The sequence below is a fragment of the Girardinichthys multiradiatus genome, chromosome 15 (genome assembly GCF_021462225.1).
Source record: "Girardinichthys multiradiatus isolate DD_20200921_A chromosome 15, DD_fGirMul_XY1, whole genome shotgun sequence".
In the NCBI taxonomy this organism is placed as follows: domain Eukaryota; kingdom Metazoa; phylum Chordata; class Actinopteri; order Cyprinodontiformes; family Goodeidae; genus Girardinichthys; species Girardinichthys multiradiatus.
Window position 1 is genome coordinate 39,367,122 of NC_061808.1, and position 17,111 is coordinate 39,384,232.

Below are 17,111 nucleotides of genomic sequence, written 5' to 3' on the forward strand. Positions count from 1 at the left end.
TTATGCATTTGAACCCTTTTCTTAACCCTGGTATTTTAAAGGTATGTGTTGATTCTGGTGTTAAGCTATCTGCTTCTTTGTTAGCTTAACTGCTAACCGGTAAGAACACGTGCTTGCTACGAAAGAGTATTCAACAGAAAGGTTGTTGGTTTTCAAGCTAGTGAATAATAGTTCCTAAACATCATTTACTAAATTTGATAACTAAGTAAACATCAATAAGCCAATTTCTCCAGAAAGATTTGGCTCTTTTCCAAAATACTCCCTTAATAATATTTCTTCGAATATTATTTCAATAACTAAAGGCAGCTAATTAGACACCATTGAGAAATGGTCATCCAGAAGGTTGGTTTTATTCAGCAGATCATTATTTAAAAGATTATTTTATTAAAATAATATTTTATCTGATCTTGCATTGTGAAGAGTTTGTTGATTGAAATATGTTTGACTTTGAGTTGACCTTTTTTTGTTAATAAATTCTTGTATTTTAAGAAATTGTGTGAATTCATTCCATATATGTGCACAGTTTATGCTGTTCAATAATGTCAGAGCTCGTCTCACACCTTTGTATTTTGTCCTAATACCATCGCCTTACTGGGCTGGTATTCACAGGACAACCCTTAACAGACTGAAATATTATTTGATAAAATATTAATATTAAATATTAAATAATATTCTCAGATTTATAATTACAACATAGTGGCGTCCCTGGGTGGGCATTATCATGAACAGCTTACACTGTACATAAATGTGAATGAATAAACCACAACTGCACATTATTGATGTACCAAGTGATTAGCTTAAAACCAGCTGTCACTGGTCACAATAGGACTCAAAACATCAGATTTCTAACATCAGATGTCACTGATTATATTTAGGAGAACATTATAACTCGTGACACTCCAGGACAAATTGGGACTTTTGTCAAAATTAATAACTCCAATATCTCCGTGTTAGTAACAATCAACTCTGCTACATAGGCAAAATTTTAGATGTTGTGACTCAGTCTGGCTTCTTCTGTGTAAGCAATAACTTGAGACTTGGTTTAACTTCAGTTAACCTCACTGTCCAGACAGTTGCTGCACATCTGTATCCAGAGGCTGTGTTTTGTGTAAGACCACAATTTGAAACTAAATTAACTTTGCAGTTAGTTTAGTATCTGATCTAATTTTGATGCATGTATCCATTCAGGAACTTTATAGTTTGTTTTATGGTTTGAAAGAACAGGATTTTTGCCAGATTAAATCCCAAATTTAATCTAATCACCCGGCCTGCCATAAAGGGGGGTGAGTCAAAAGTCAAATTGCAATTATTACCTTCAGGAGGTGTAGCAATTTTCTTTTTCTTTTGCATTTTAAACAAAATTCCCTTAAAGGTTAAGAGTTGTGTCTAATCACTAGTTCCTCCCAAGAAGGGTGAAAAATTAACACTAAAATCACAAAATATCCTTAGAGAAAGGAATAGCATTGTAACACTTAGAGCATAAGTCACAGGTTGAATGATCAACTGGTGCACCCATTTTACAATCAAATGTTTGCAATATATGTATAGTCAGATATACATATATAGCTGGACATACATTTGTTAGATGTTGTTGCTTTTAGCAACATTCTCATAACTTTGTTGTTGTTTTGTAGTGTCTGCCAGAATAATGGAATCTAACTCCATTATGAATTCAGCAGACGTAGAGATGCAGAAAGTGGCGGTTGCTGATTTCATCCGTTTGTCTCCAGATGAGCGGGATGTTTTAAATCAGTGTGACCTTGCCACATGTGATCAGAGGATTCAGGAGTTGGTAAACTTCATTAAGTATCCGACTAGAGATGCTCTGATTTCAGATGTTCTTTGTCAGCTTACCTTGTTGTATCAGCAGAAATCACAACTGGAAGCTAAAAGATATTCTCAGTTACAGACTGACCATCAGATGGCCCTTCAAAGGGAGAATGCTGCAAAGCTTGAGCTCTCAAAAGCCGAGGAGAGGATGGAGAAAGCTGAAGCAAAGTTAGTGGACCTGAAGGCAGATGAGCTCAAGAAAGCTTCATCCCAAAAGCAGGAACAAACCCCCACCTCTCAGGTACCGGATTTGCATTTTCACTCACAGCAGCTGCAGCAGCCACAGCAGGGGGCAGACTCAGACAGCAGGCATCCAGCACCTAGGTCAGAGTCTCCCCTTCCTAAATTTAGCCAAAGTGTCCAACTTACTTCCACAGACCTTAACACAAGTGTTGGAAGTCAGATGGTCTCCAGTGGTTTCCTGCCAAATTCCATTGCAGTGAACAACCACCAAGATGACAGAGTGCCGGACTCGGCGTGCACAAGTGGCCCAATTCGGTGGGAGGAGCACCCTTCCAGCCTGATCGGCACCCCTCTCCTTTCTGACTCTGTGTCGACCCCTAGGGACCAGGAGAGAAGCACATGGTTCTCAGGTGACTCAATCCAACCTGACCGACTACCACTTGCACGAGTCCATTCATTAGAAAGCTCTCATTTAAAGCATGAGAAGGATTGTCTCCTTCCCCAGAGGTTAGGTCAGGATCTTCCACCATTTCATGAACTTGACCAGCGTGACTTCTCAGATGGAGGTAGTCCACCTTGGAAGCATGGTGTCCGTTTCAAACAGCTTGAATTCCTTGCTAAAGACATAGAAGTTTTTGATCCAGGTAGCCAGGGGTCAAAAATATTGATGCTTACCTGTTTGAGGTTGAACATTGTCTTCTTGACTTGCATTTTCCTTCTCATCGTGAGAAGCTGAGGCTTATTTGGAAAACAACAGCTAAGAGTGTTCATGTGTTCATAAAAACTCCTCCTCCAGAAATTAGTGACAGTTAACAAGCTCTCTGCCAGGCTCTTAGAGAAGAGTACTATGTTTAAAGAGATGAAGCCGCTGCCACTATTAATGCTTTGACAGTTTTGCAAAAACAGGACGAACCTCCCAGAGAATATTTCCACCGTTTGAAGAATGCTTATTTTCAGGGATGTAATGCTCCAGCTCTTGAAGAAGACCACACTTTAAGTCTTTGTTTCTTCACAACCTCCACGTTAGCATGCAGTATGAAGTGACCATGCATTGCATAACAGAGAATCTCTCTATGCAGGAGATTCGTAGATATGCTCAGCTTGTGTGGGAAACACGTATCCGTTCAGACAGAGCAGGAAAAGGCAAAGTTAGAGTGTTAAACATTCAAACTGAGAACAGGCCTAAGAAGAAGCGCAAAGTAACTTCCCAAGTGATGCAACAGAACCAGGGTGGTAATAACTGGCGCCAGCCATAACCCAAACCACCAGTTAAAAGACAAACACCTTTTCACAGTGCAACATCGAACTGTAAGGTTGGTGGTAAAGAGTGGAGCCGCTCCAAAGATGTCATCACAAAGGAGGAGTTTGAGATGATCTGCAGGTGTGTTATAACTGAGGTAACGGCGTTCCTAAAAGACATGGCAAGCCGTTGCAGTCCAGAATCAACCCTGTAAAATCTATCAAACAAGGTATGAAGATGGTAAATAATTTCCAACACCCTATATCCTGTTTTAATCTTTTCCTTTCTTTTGGTTTTGAACTTCAGAAATTAAGGTTTAAAAGCAGTATTATTATGGTGTGAAAATTATTACATGACTTTTGTTTTGTTTTTCTCTTTAAAACATTTTATTAGTGTTAGTCTCTGCCCAGGCCTGCCTCACTCCTGTCCAAACACTAACCTCTGAACCAAAAATGAACTGTTGAACTCTGCCTACCTGCAGGACCCCAGTGACTCTTTTCACATGGCTGAGGACGGATTGTTGGCCCCAAAGACTGGACTTCATCCCATTCTTCGGAACTAAAAAGGGGGGATGTTGGGACCCACAGCCATGGATTTCAACATTAAACTCCGGTACATACTTTTCTGGAACTTTCAAAATAAATCGCATTTAACAGACTTTCAGCACAACTTCAGAAGGGGGAAGGGGGGGTAGCAGAGGACTTTCCATGATGCCACTGCCCGCATAAAACCCCCCACATTCCCACAAGCCTCTCTCCTTCCACACGGCCTTCGAGAAGGACAGGTCAGGGGAGGCCCAGCGCGCTGATGTCTTTTGCTGGCAAAAAGACATAAACTCTTCATCGGATCCAAGGAAGCCATACGATCATCAATCATATGCAAAGATAAGTACGGATGAAATACTGTCTGTGTATCCGGTATTTTCATTCATGAACGGGGATAATTAAGGTACAAGCATTGCTTGACTGTCTCTCCGAGCCCCCGCAGACGCAAACGGTGTTCGAGAGAAGCCCCAGCAAAGACGCGGTCTCCCAGCCTGGAAGGAAGACAGCAGAGACCGCAGCGGACAGGACGAGCCGCCCAGCTACAGCTCCGGAGCTAACCCTTTTGTTCACAGAGCGAACGCAGAGGTTAACCGCTTGTTGACTTTGGACGTTTCTTCAAGCTTCGCCCCATGGACAACGTTTCCTCACCATGGTTCATGAGGTTAGGTGTTTTGGGCAGAGACAGATTTAAGATGAAATGATCTAAACGTTTTTCATTTTATGAAGTTTGTGTGAAACTCAGCTATCTTAGTGCTAGCAGGCTATCTGTAGCACATGGGCCGGTTTGTGTTCTTTGTATGTTTTAAGGTTAAGATAAACTTTATTTAAAGGGTGATTTTAAACAGAACATTGCTCATAATGCGCCGTCCGCGCTTATGCATTTGAACCCTTTTGTTAACCCTGGTATTTTAAAGGTATGTGTTGATTATGGTGCTAAGCTATCCGCTTCTTTGTTAGCTTAACTGCTAACCAGTAAGAACACGTGCTTGCTACTAATGAGTATTCAACAGAAAGGTTGTTGGTTTTCAAGCTAGTAAATAATAGTTCCTAAACATCATTTACTAAATTTGATAACTAAGTAAACACCATTAAGCCCATTTCTCCAGAAAGATTTGGCTCTTTTCCAAAATACTCCCTTAATAATATTTATTCGAATATCATTTCAATAACTAAAGGCAGCTAATTTTATTAAAATTATATTTTATCTGATCTTGCATTGTGAAGGGTTGTCTAAACGCTTGCTGATTATTGCCTAAGTTAGTTCCAAGACTAACTTAACTTCACTTCCAGATTCTTCAAGATAATCCTTGGTTCTCAAACATAAACATTTCATGGTAATGTTGCATCACTCTTTTTGGTCATAATTTTCAATAATCTTTAATCAACTTGTTTATATTGTACATAGTAAAGAGTTTGTTGATTGAAATATGTTTGACTTTGAGTTGACTTATTTTTGTTAATAGATTCTTGTATTTTAAGAAATTGTGTGAATTCATTCCATATATGTGAAGAGTTTATGCTGTTCAATAATGTCAGAGCTTGTCTCACACCTTTCTATTTTGTACTAATACCATCGCCTTACTGTGCTGGTATTCACAGGACAACCCTTAACAGACCGAAATATTATTTGATAAAATATAAAATATTAATATTAAATAATATTCTCAGATTCATAATTACAACAGATTAAAGTTTTACTTGTTGTTTTCTCTCAGCCCGATATTTAAGAGAAACCCAGATATAACCAAAGCACGAGGTACAAAGTCAGAGCAGCTGCTGAGAATAGATGACCATGACTTTACAATGCGACCAGGGTTTGGAGGTAAGAAAGTTAATCTTTTGGATCTTTTTGTCTGTCATGCAGAAAATCTCATAGATTGTAATGTATTTTAAGATGTGTTACATATGTTTAAACATCCAGCCGTTCTTAAGTCTCAACTGTAAATACCAGTCTACGCTCTCCAGGCTCGGTTCTTTTATTAACATGGTGGTGATAGTCCCCATGCCCAACTTGCTAAGATGACATAACAGAGTGGGATTACGCTGGAACCATGCTGTTGCAAGCCAGTGATTATTACTGAACAGCCGCAGTCTGTAGCTTTTGATTTCAATAACTCCCATTTTAATCTGTTCAATGTGCAGGACTCAAAGCCTGAATTGTTTCTATTAAGCCTTACACTTTTATTCTTATATAGATTCAAAATCTCAGATGGAGTTCTAAGAATACTTTTAGTTAAAGGCAAGCCTAAATTGCTCTACAGATACTAAAACTATCAGGTAATGAGACTGAATATTTGCTACTAAGATTCTATAGATGGAGCAGCCAAATAGTCCTCAGAGACTGACTGTACGTTTTCTATGGTTTTCTCAGCATATATACAGCATTTGTCTCACTACTGAGACATCAGACAATACAAACAGACAGGTTTTGGTTGGAACGTCAGAGCTGTTTGGTAAGCACTGACTGAAGGATGTTCTTAGAGGCTGTTGTTCACAGTGTCCTCCTTATCATTGGCCGTATTGGCTTTATAACTGGCCTTGTCTTATGTGCTGTTACAGTCATCAAATCCTGGGCAAATCAGAAGCCATGATGACATGAGACATCAATGCTGAGCATTGGGGATACCCCCTACAGATTTGGTAACAAAGTACAGTTATTTGGGTCAAAAAGAATTGACATCTTATGAGCCATTAAGAAAACAGATCTGACATAGCCAGAAAAGATCAGGAGCAAATCCTGCATTCCCAGGAGTATGAGACGTGTGGCAGAGGATTTAAGCTATAAGAGCCACAACTGCCCACTCCCATCTCACACACGTTTGGTGAATATGAATCCACCACCTGTAGATATGCCAAGTCATATGTGTTTAGCCTGTTGACTTAGTAATTGGTTTCATCAAAAACACGTAAATACCAAGTCAAATAAAATATGATATGCAATGCTTGCATGGTTTGTTTGTGGTGCAAAATGGAAGTAGGAAGACAGGAGGGTACAAATAGGAGAAAGGGTCAAATGACCTGAAGCAGACACAGATTCCTCAGTCAGCAAAACAACAGACAGTACATGTATTCTATCCAACTGAACAAGAGAGGCAACAAAAATTGTAAATAATTCTTCAATGGGCTAGTAAAGTAAAGAAAACTTTAAGGAAAAATAGTTGACTCCACACTTACAAACTGAGGATTGTCAGTCATTACCTTCCCTAACATTAGATGCTCCATGTGTATGCAAACGGAGCTGCTGTTTTGACGTACTAGCACTAAATTCTATGGATTCCACATGTGAACCTTGCAAGGGATGCTGAGCAAAGGAGATGGTTTAAATTAATGAAGAGAGCACCACATTTTAAATTTTAAAAGGACCCAATGACAAGTTGCATCATGTCTTGAAATGTCAGCTGCAGGGTTAACAGAAATATTCACATGGTAAAAAATAGTTAGAGTGGGATTTGGTCTTACTTCCCTCCTTAAGATAATTATCAGAGAGAAATGCAAGAAGAAAGCTCTATGGATTAGGGAATGCCCATAACACGTTTGACCTCCTGACACCTAGAAGATGACAACATTACATTGAATCAAGAACAATCAGGATGAACAACAATTTCTAATAATGCTACAGGTGCACTCATCTGGTCAAGAGAGATATAAAATGTAGAGTAATATGTGGATCTGTAATTAAATTTTTTATGCTATATACTATAAATATATACTTTTAGCAAACTTAGAAATGTAGATAACTTTGTATATAAATCCACATGTGTTAATTCAACCGTGTTTGAAATAATTTTACAAAAAAAAAGTACTTGGTTTTATGTCTGTTAGGATTAGAGCACTTATCCTCTGGTTCTGTGCTTAGGATCCAGGGGGATCTGCACATAGCAGCTTTTAAAGGGATTTGGGAATAGAAAGCAGAAGTCATTGTATGAATCAGAACAGTTGGAATAAAACAAAGACAGATAATCCAAGCTGCTGCAAATCAGGCTCTTTGGTTACATCTGCACCCTTTTCATAACACTGATGTAAATGAGAAGTTAGTGGAGCTTTGTAAACAGCTGTATCCTATTTTTCTAGGGCCTGCTGTCCCAGTTGGAGTGGATGTTCAGGTTGAAAGCCTGGATGCGATTTCAGAGGTTGATATGGTATGTGACTGTACAACAGTTTTATAAATTGATAGTTGAAACAGTGCTGAAAGTAACTTTTCCTTTTCTTGTTTAAGGATTTTACTATGACCTTGTATCTAAGGCACTACTGGAAAGATGATCGTTTGTCTTTTAAAAGCAACACCAACCAGAGCATGACCTTCGATGGTCGCCTAGTAAAGAAAATATGGGTACCTGACATGTTTTTTGTCCACTCCAAGAAGTCATTCACACATGACACTACCACAGACAACGTCATGCTACGAGTTTACCCCGATGGCAAAGTCCTTTACAGTCTCAGGTATTTCTTTGTTGTCTTGTAAAACACTAATTTATTGGGACAGTTTTAGCTAAATAAATGTCAGTTGGGAAGACTGGCTGTTTTTCTGTGTGCTGCAATCAGCCAAATATATACAGATTAATCATGCTAAAATCTTTTTTTCCCCCTTTTCCCCAAGCCGTATACTTGAATTTTAATGAAAACATTAAACAAGCAACAAATCTGTTCATTTTAAATGCCCCCCCACCCCCCGTGAAGAATTCACGGCAAGATTAAAAGAAAGTCCAATTGCATTCTATGAATTAACACATGTGGAATTATATACAGAACAAAAAATGTGAAACAACTCAAAATATGTCTTATATTCTAGGTTCTTCAAAGTAGCCACCTTTTGCTTTGATTACTGCTTCACACACTCTTGGCATTGTGTTGATGAGCTTCAAGAGGTAGTCACCTGAAATGGTTTTCACTTCACAGGTGTGCCCTGCCAGGTTTAATAAGTGGGATTTCAAGCTTTACAAATGGGGTTGGGACCATCAGTTGTGTTGTGCAGGAGGTGGATACAGTACACAGCTGATAGTCCTTCTGAATAGACTGTTAGAATTTGTATTATGGCAAGAAAAAAGCAGCTAAGTAAAGAAAAACGAGTGGCCATCATTACTTTAAGAAATGAAGGTCAGTCAGTCCGAACAATTGGGAAAACTTTGAAAGTGTCCCAAAGTGCAAAAACCATCAAGCGCTACAAAGAAACTAGCTCACATGAGGAGCGCCCCAGGAAAGGAAGACCAAGAGTCACCTCTGCTGCGGACGATAAGTTCATCCGAATCACCAGCCTCAGAAATCGCAGGTTAACTGCAGCTCAGATTAGAGAACAGGTCAATGCCACACAGAGTTCTAGCAGCAGACACATCTCTAGAACAACTGTTAAGAAGAGACTGTGTGAATCAGGCCTTCATGGTAAAATAGCTACTAGGAAACCACTGCTGAGGATGGGCAACAAGCAGAAGAGACTTGTTTGGGCTAAAGAACATAAGGAATTGACATTAGACCAGTGGAAATCTGTGCTTTGGTCTGATGAGTCCAAGTTTGAGATCTTTGGTTCCAACCACCGTGTCTTTGTGCGACGCAGAAGAGGTGAACAGATGGACTCTACATGCCTGGTTCCCACCATGAAGCATGGAGGAGGAGGTGTGATGGTGTGGGGGTGCTTTGCTGGTGACACTGTTGGGGATTTATTCAAAATTGAAGGCATACTGAACCAGCATGGCTACCACAGCATCTTGCAGCGGCATGCTATTCCATCCGGTTTGCGTTCAGTTGGACCATCATTTATTTTTCAACAGGACAATGACCCCAAACACACCTCCAGGCTGTGTAAGGGCTATTTGGCCAAGAAGGAGAGTGATGGGGTGCTGCGCCAGATGACCTGGGCTCCAAGGTCACCGGACCTAAACCCAATCGAGATGGTTTGGGGTGAGCTGGACCGCAGAGTGAAGGCAAAAGGGCCAACAAGTGCTAAGCATCTCTGGGAACTCCTTCAAAACTGTCGGAAAACCATTTCAGGTGACTACCTCTTGAAGCTTATCAACAGAATGCCAAGTGTGCGTAGCAGTAACCAAAACAAAAGGTGGCTACTTTGAAGAACCTAGAAAATAAGACATATTTTCAGTTGTTTCACACTTTTTTGTTCAGTATATAATTCCACATGTGTTAATTCATAGTTTTGATGCCATCAGTGTGAATCTACAATATTCATAGTCATGAAAATAAAGAAAACTCTTTGAATGAGAAGGTGTGTCCAAACCTTTGGTCTGTACTTTACATATATAGAATCTCTTGAATGGAGTAAGATATATTCCTTCTTTGATGGAGGAAAATGTCTTTATTTGGATGATTATTTCCTCTGGTATACGCTGCAATGCAGCCAAAAGGAGTTTTGCTGATATCTTTTTGTACCACCAGGAGCAGCTGATTAACATCTTAAGAGCTGAAATAGAACCTCTTCTACACCCTGAAATTCCAGATGAGTTGAAAAGGAAGCACTGCGGTTGCAGAGCAGGAACATAGGAGAAAGAGGACGAAGTTTAAACCATCTCTTCAAAAGATCAGGGGTTCCCAAATATTTCAGCCTGTGACCCCAAAATGACAGTGCCAGAGACTGGCGACCCCTTCTATCGCATACTGTCAATATGACCAATCATACTCTGTGATTCTGAGACATTCATTGCTTTAGTCTGATATCTAAACATGGCAACTTCCTCCATGCAGGACCTCAGTGAGCTCTCTCCTGAATTTTCTAGAAGTATTTTAGACTATGCTAGGAATATACAGGTCCTTCTCAAAATATTAGCATATTGTGATAAAGTTCATTATTTTTCATAATGTCATAATGAAAATTTAACATTCATATATTTTAGATTCATTGCACACTAACTGAAATATTTCAGGTCTTTTATTGTCTTAATACGGATGATTTTGGCATACAGCTCATGAAAACCCAAAATTCCTATCTCACAAAATTAGCATATTTCATCCGACCAATAAAAGAAAAGTGTTTTTAATACAAAAAACGTCAACCTTCAAATAATCATGTACACTTATGCACTCAATACTTGGTCGGGAATCCTTTTGCAGAAATGACGGCTTCAATGCGGCGTGGCATGGAGGCAATCAGCCTGTGGCACTGCTGAGGTCTTATGGAGGCCCAGGATGCTTCGATAGCGGCCTTTAGCTCATCCAGAGTGTTGGGTCTTGAGTCTCTCAACGTTCTCTTCACAATATCCCACAGATTCTCTATGGGGTTCAGGTCAGGAGAGTTGGCAGGCCAATTGAGCACAGTGATACCATGGTCAGTAAACCATTTACCAGTGGTTTTGGCACTGTGAGCAGGTGCCAGGTCGTGCTGAAAAATGAAATCTTCATCTCCATAAAGCTTTTCAGCAGATGGAAGCATGAAGTGCTCCAAAATCTCCTGATAGCTAGCTGCATTGACCCTGCCCTTGATAAAACACAGTGGACCAACACCAGCAGCTGACACGGCACCCCAGACCATCACTGACTGTGGGTACTTGACACTGGACTTCTGGCATTTTGGCATTTCCTTCTCCCCAGTCTTCCTCCAGACTCTGGCACCTTGATTTCCAAATGACATGCAGAATTTGCTTTAATCTGAAAAAAGTACTTTGGACCACTGAGCAACAGTCCAGTGCTGCTTCTCTGTAGCCCAGGTCAGGCGCTTCTGCCGCTGTTTCTGGTTCAAAAGCAGCACCTGTAGCCCATTTCCTGCACACGCCTGTACACGGTGGCTCTGGATGTTTCTACTCCAGACTCAGTCCACTGCTTCCGCAGGTCCCCCAAGGTCTGGAATCGGCCCTTCTCCACAATCTTCCTCAGGGTCCGGTCACCTCTTCTCGTTGTGCAGCGTTTTCTGCCACACTTTTTCCTTCCCACAGACTTCCCACTGAGGTGCCTTGATACAGCACTCTGTGAACAGTCTATTCGTTCAGAAATTTCTTTCTGTGTCTTACCCTCTTGCTTGAGGGTGTCAATAGTGGCCTTCTGGACAGCAGTCAGGTCGGCAGTCTTACCCATGATTGGGGTTTTGAATGATGAACCAGGCTGGGAGTTTTAAAGGCCTCAGGAATCTTTTGCAGGTGTTTAGAGTTAACTCGTTGATTCAGATGATTAGGTTCATAGCTCATTCAGAGACCCTTTTAATGATATGCTAATTTTGTGAGATAGGAATTTTGGGTTTTCATGAGCTGTATGCCAAAATCATCCGTATTAAGACAATAAAAGACCTGAAATATTTCAGTTAGAGTGCAATGAATCTAAAATATATGAATGTTAAATTTTCATCATGACATTATGGAAAATAATGAACTTTATCACAATATGCTAATATTTTGAGAAGGACCTGTAGAAGCTGGCGTTGCTTATCCAGAGTTTGTAGTTGTAATGAGTTGCACCCAGGACCCAGAAAGCTAGCCACAACACAGGAGTGAATGATACAATTAAGTTGGTTTATTGAAACTCCTTCAAAATGAAAACTCAGGAAATGGCTCATAATTTGAGGGTCAGTGGGAGAAGAGAACAGGCTGGTAACTGGGGTTATTTGATAATTTAATTAAATTAAATTCAGTTCAGTTTTATTTATATAATGACAATTCACAACACGTGTCATCTCAAGGCACTTCACAAAGGGTTTGGAATGATGCAAGGTTGTTGGGTAGGTTAGAATAAATTACTGAGTGTTAGAGTTTGGCCACTTTAGAATGGGCTATGTGTTGGGGTACTCAGTAAAATATTAAACTGATAAAGTTTGTCCATTTAGAGACCTCTGGTGGGCATTTTTATACTAAAAAGCACAAGGATTGGGGGTATCTCTCTCTGTTATACTGATTATAACTATTGGAAAAGAGAAGGGGTCACACAGGTAGCAGAAATGGAGGTTGTGTTTGCACCTCAACCATAACTGAGCCAGTTTAGGCTAAATCTGACTCCCCCTTACTCCTTCCAACAGGGATAGAAGAACAACACAGACGCACTGATCCAGGAGTACTTTCTATGGGAAGGCAAAGTAAATTTTAATGGATGTAGCTCCTTTAGTGATTTCATCTAGGAAGAAAAAACAGATAAGCTCTGAGCCAGTTTTCTAGTTTAGAGTATGAAAGAGAGCACATATAATTAGTTACAGTAAAAGCTCAGTCAGTAGCTATGTCTAGGAGAGAGAAAGGGTTAAACATTGAAAGGCAGGGCCAAGTGTATCATCAGTAGAGGGTGAGCATTAAGTTGTTGCCAGCAGAAGCTTGGACGATGCCCCCCTCCAGAAAGGTGTCACAGGTATACACAGAGTCAGGCCAGGTGTAGCCTTCTAGGAAGAGAAAAGAGAGAGAACATAAAGTTAAAAACTGAATTAACAGCAAATAATGCAAAATTGGAGAGTATTATGAGAATGTAGTGAATAGAGTGGTCATTATGTCCTCCAGCATCCTAGGCCTATAGCAGCATAATACAGAGATATCTCAGGATAACCTAAGCCACTCTAACTACAAGCTTTATCAAAAAGGAAAGTTTTAAGCCTAGCCTTAAAGGTAGACAGGGTGTCTGCCTCACGGACTAAAACTAGGAGCTGGTTCCACAGGAGAGGAGCCTGATAAGTAAAGGATCTGCCTCCCATTCTACTTCTAGAGACTCTAGGAACCACCAGTAAACCTGCAGTTTGAGAATGAAGTACTCTGATAGTAAGGAATTACAATAGTCCATGGACTGGTTTTTCAGCGTCACTCCTGTATAGGATATTTCTAATTTTGGCAATGTTCCGGAGGTGAAAGAAGAAAATCCTACAAACTGGTTTAATATGGGATTTAAATGACATGTCCTGGTCATTTAATAATTTAATTTAATAACACCAAGATTTTTTACTTAATTTAATGCCATCCAGGTTAAGTTATTGTCTAAGCAGTTTCTTTTTCAAAGACAAGGCCGAGGGTGATGTTGATTGGGAGTTCAGTTACAGAATAAGTTTCAGTAAGTCCCTCAATAACCTTTGCTCTAAGATGAAAAGAAAATGTTTTAGAAAAGCTACAGGTAACTAAAATTATCATTCCTTTTCCTAAAATGGAGTCTCTCATGATTCAAAACAAACACATCATCGCTAGAGTCAATTTATAACTTGGAAACAGTATACTGAGGGTTCGTAAAGTTTTTCTGTTAATTTCATATTTGCCTTACCTCTTTCTCCTGCTTTCCAGTCTGTTGACGCAGAAGTGGAAGGTTTGCTCGTTCTACCGATGTAGGGAAGCACAATCTTTATTTACTTTTAGGTCTTTTCTATTTTGAACTGATTTAGACTGGCTCATATATTCAGCAAATAGGTCCGGCTGTAAAACAAAATGAACTTACAATTCTGTCAGGTTACACAGTTCATTTATTAGGATTTCATGTGACAGGTCAGCATTAAGTTGAGTATACCTTTAAAATATAAAGGATGCATGTATTAACGCCTGAAAAACATACAGATTATTAATAACACCCGTAAACACACCCCTGTATTATAATTGGTTCATTTAAGGTATCGCCCCTAATGACAACAACCAATCAGCATGCACGGTTATGCCCCTCGGACACACCTCTGTTGACCCCATGACTTTCCCGCCTCCATGACCCCATGACCCCCCTTAAGTTCAAAAGTTCACCTGTCAAAAGTTTGATTAAAGGGTGTATTTTAGTCTCTTCTGTCAAATGTGGCCGACAAATGTGTCCTTCTTTTGCCCGATTTGATGGATGGGTTGTGAGTATCCTTTGCGGTCCATCTTTTCCCATGATTCATTGCGGGCCAAAGCGGTTTGGTCAAGCAGGGGCAGCAATGGTGGACCAGAGTGGCAAAAGCTGTGAGTAAACTGTGAAAAATTACACTTTCTGTGACACAAATGAACTTTTACAATGTTTTTAGTGCGGGAATATAATAACTGTGTAGACCTTGTTGTGGAATTTTCTTATCAAAGTGGGTAGAAGTTGACTCATAACAAGAGAAAATCCGGACTTTGTCTTTATAAGTTTTATTCAAAGGCATTCAGCGTTTGAATGACTCTGTCACCAAGCAAGTCAGTTGAACAGAGCCCCGATCAACATTTACACACAGTATTTATACCAGAACATGACAGTGTTATCTCAACTGCAAAGAGTCCATGTTCATGACCCCAACCCTTCTTCAGTTCAACAGTGACAAGGTTATCTAGGAACAGACCTAACGGCCCTTCCTGACATTGTCCTAAAGATAGGTCTGAACCATTAAACGTCTGACAGCTTCTTCCTCTAACACAGATGTTCTGAGGAGTAAGATAAAAAAAGGTCATACACTGTGAAATGCTTACTGCAAGAATTTCCATTACAATGTGAAAAACCTGCTTGATTTATCAGGACATCGCTTAATTTCAAACGTGCTCCGACGTGTTCGGAGTTTTCCGATCCGATAGTAACTGTCGGCTTGCCTCACCGGACTGTTGGCACTGAGCTCCTGCTGGCAGTCAACACAGTGAATGTTAAACACAAGTGATTTCTAACAGTTTGTGTTAGTATTATTTTAATGTATTGTGTCATTTGTTCATGTAAGTCAGTTTGACATTACAGGTGATATTAAAGTTAACCTGAATAAATGGACAATTTTATGTAATCTTACCGTATCGCTGGAGAGTGTGATTGAGAATAAATAAGCTTTTAAATATTAATTTTTGATGAAGAAATGTGCTATCTGTGTTTTTAAAAGTATATTTATAATTCAGCTAGCATTATAATTAGTGATTCCTGTTAGGTAATATTCTGTCAACTCAGAGGTAAGAACGATACAGAGTCAGTTTTACTTGCAGCAAGGGTAGCTCACTTTGCAGTGCAGACTACAAAGTTTTGACACCTTATCTCTTTATTTATATTCACAGTTCAACAGACAGTTCAGACAGGGTGTGTGTGTGTGTGTGTGTGTGTGTGTGTGTGAGGCTGAGAAGAGGCTGGTTCTCACAGAATGTGATTCAGCCTCTGGTGTGTGTGTGTACAAATAGATAACGGAGATCCCACACACACAGGGAGGACTGCATACCAGCGCATGATACAAAGCAGAGTGCAGCTGCACTACAACACAAAGTTTTTACATGAGTGATAACAAGTTTTCGCACCAATCGAACAGTCCCTCCTTTTTATCACAAGTAAAAATATTTAATATAAAAACGAATAAGAAAAATACTCTGTATGAGCGAAAACCCACGGACGGTAAACAGATTAAAAGTTAAATGTTGATTAATATTTGAAAACATAAAAATAAACGAATAATACTTGATGGAAACAGTGAAACATAATAAAGGAATTTAAAAATCTGCCCTGTTTATGTCAACATTGTGTTTTTTCTCATTTCACTTAAGCAACAACTTCTTGCGATTTTCTGCTGTAAGGTCATTTTATGAAATACAATGTATGAGTACACTCAGGCTTTGGATGTGATTTATTTACAACATGTCATCATAATTGTCCCCTTCATTTTCGTGCTTTTCTACCTGGTTCAGTGTTGCATATGCCACCGTGAACGATACCCGTAGTTTTGCAGGAATGGATGCGTGTCATGCTCTTCCGTCAATGGTCTAAGATAAGTCCCGTCTGATGTCCATCTTTTCTGCGGCGTCCTCTCTCCTGGGTCCTGCAGTGGTAAAAGGAAAAGTACTGCTGCCAATATAAGGCTCAGGCTTATCAGTCCTGTCCACATGTTACAGAGAGCCATTTTATAATTGGGTGCAGATCAGCTGTTTTCTTCACCGGTTTGAGACACTGGGCCCTATGGGTCCTCCAGCCCCTTTGTAGCCGGGCTTCCTTTGCTACCCCGTCAGTTGGTTTGGCTAGTGTGACGGCAAAACTGGCTTACAGTGGCTTTTATGGATCCAGGAAGGCCTCTCTGCTATTTTCAGAGCTGTGGGCGTTGTCAGGAGTACTTGAAACGGCCCTTTCCACCGAGGAGTGCTCCAATCCTTCCTGTGGAGTGTTTTAATCAGGACCAGGTCTCCAGGCCTCAGGTCGTTCTGTGGGATAGGAGCAGAGGTTATTGGCAGACTACTGGACATTTGTGCTTCTTTTGTCTGCAACATTTTATTCATCCACTCAGTTAATGAAGTTTCCTGTTGTGCTTTCTCTATTTCATTCATGTCAGAGGGCAGAGGAAACGGTCTGCCATGTACTATTTCAAATGGAGTGAGGCCAGTTTGATTTGGAATTATTCTCATCCATAGTTTGACCAGGGACAGACAGTCTGGCCACGGTCTGCCTGTCTCCTCAACTGTTTTTCTCAGTCTGTTTTTTATTGTGCCATTTGTGTGCTCCACTAATCCAGCAACTCAAAACCTAGCGCTGTGGAA

At 40.1% G+C, this 17,111-nt stretch overlaps 1 protein-coding gene across 4 annotated transcripts in view; it reads left to right on the forward strand.

The window, feature by feature from the left end:
* Positions 1-17,111, forward strand: part of LOC124881601 (gamma-aminobutyric acid receptor subunit rho-1-like) — a 96,393-nt gene that overhangs the window by 18,804 nt on the left and 60,478 nt on the right. For 3 of the 4 annotated variants that reach the window (XM_047387231.1, XM_047387229.1, XM_047387230.1), the window contains 3 exons: positions 5,514-5,620; positions 7,870-7,937; positions 8,015-8,238. In XM_047387231.1, coding sequence (XP_047243187.1) covers positions 5,514-5,620; positions 7,870-7,937; positions 8,015-8,238 — 399 coding nt within the window. Of the gene's footprint in view, positions 1-5,087; positions 5,133-5,513; positions 5,621-7,869; positions 7,938-8,014; positions 8,239-17,111 lie in introns of those variants that run through there. The other variant, XM_047387232.1, reaches the window with a different exon arrangement.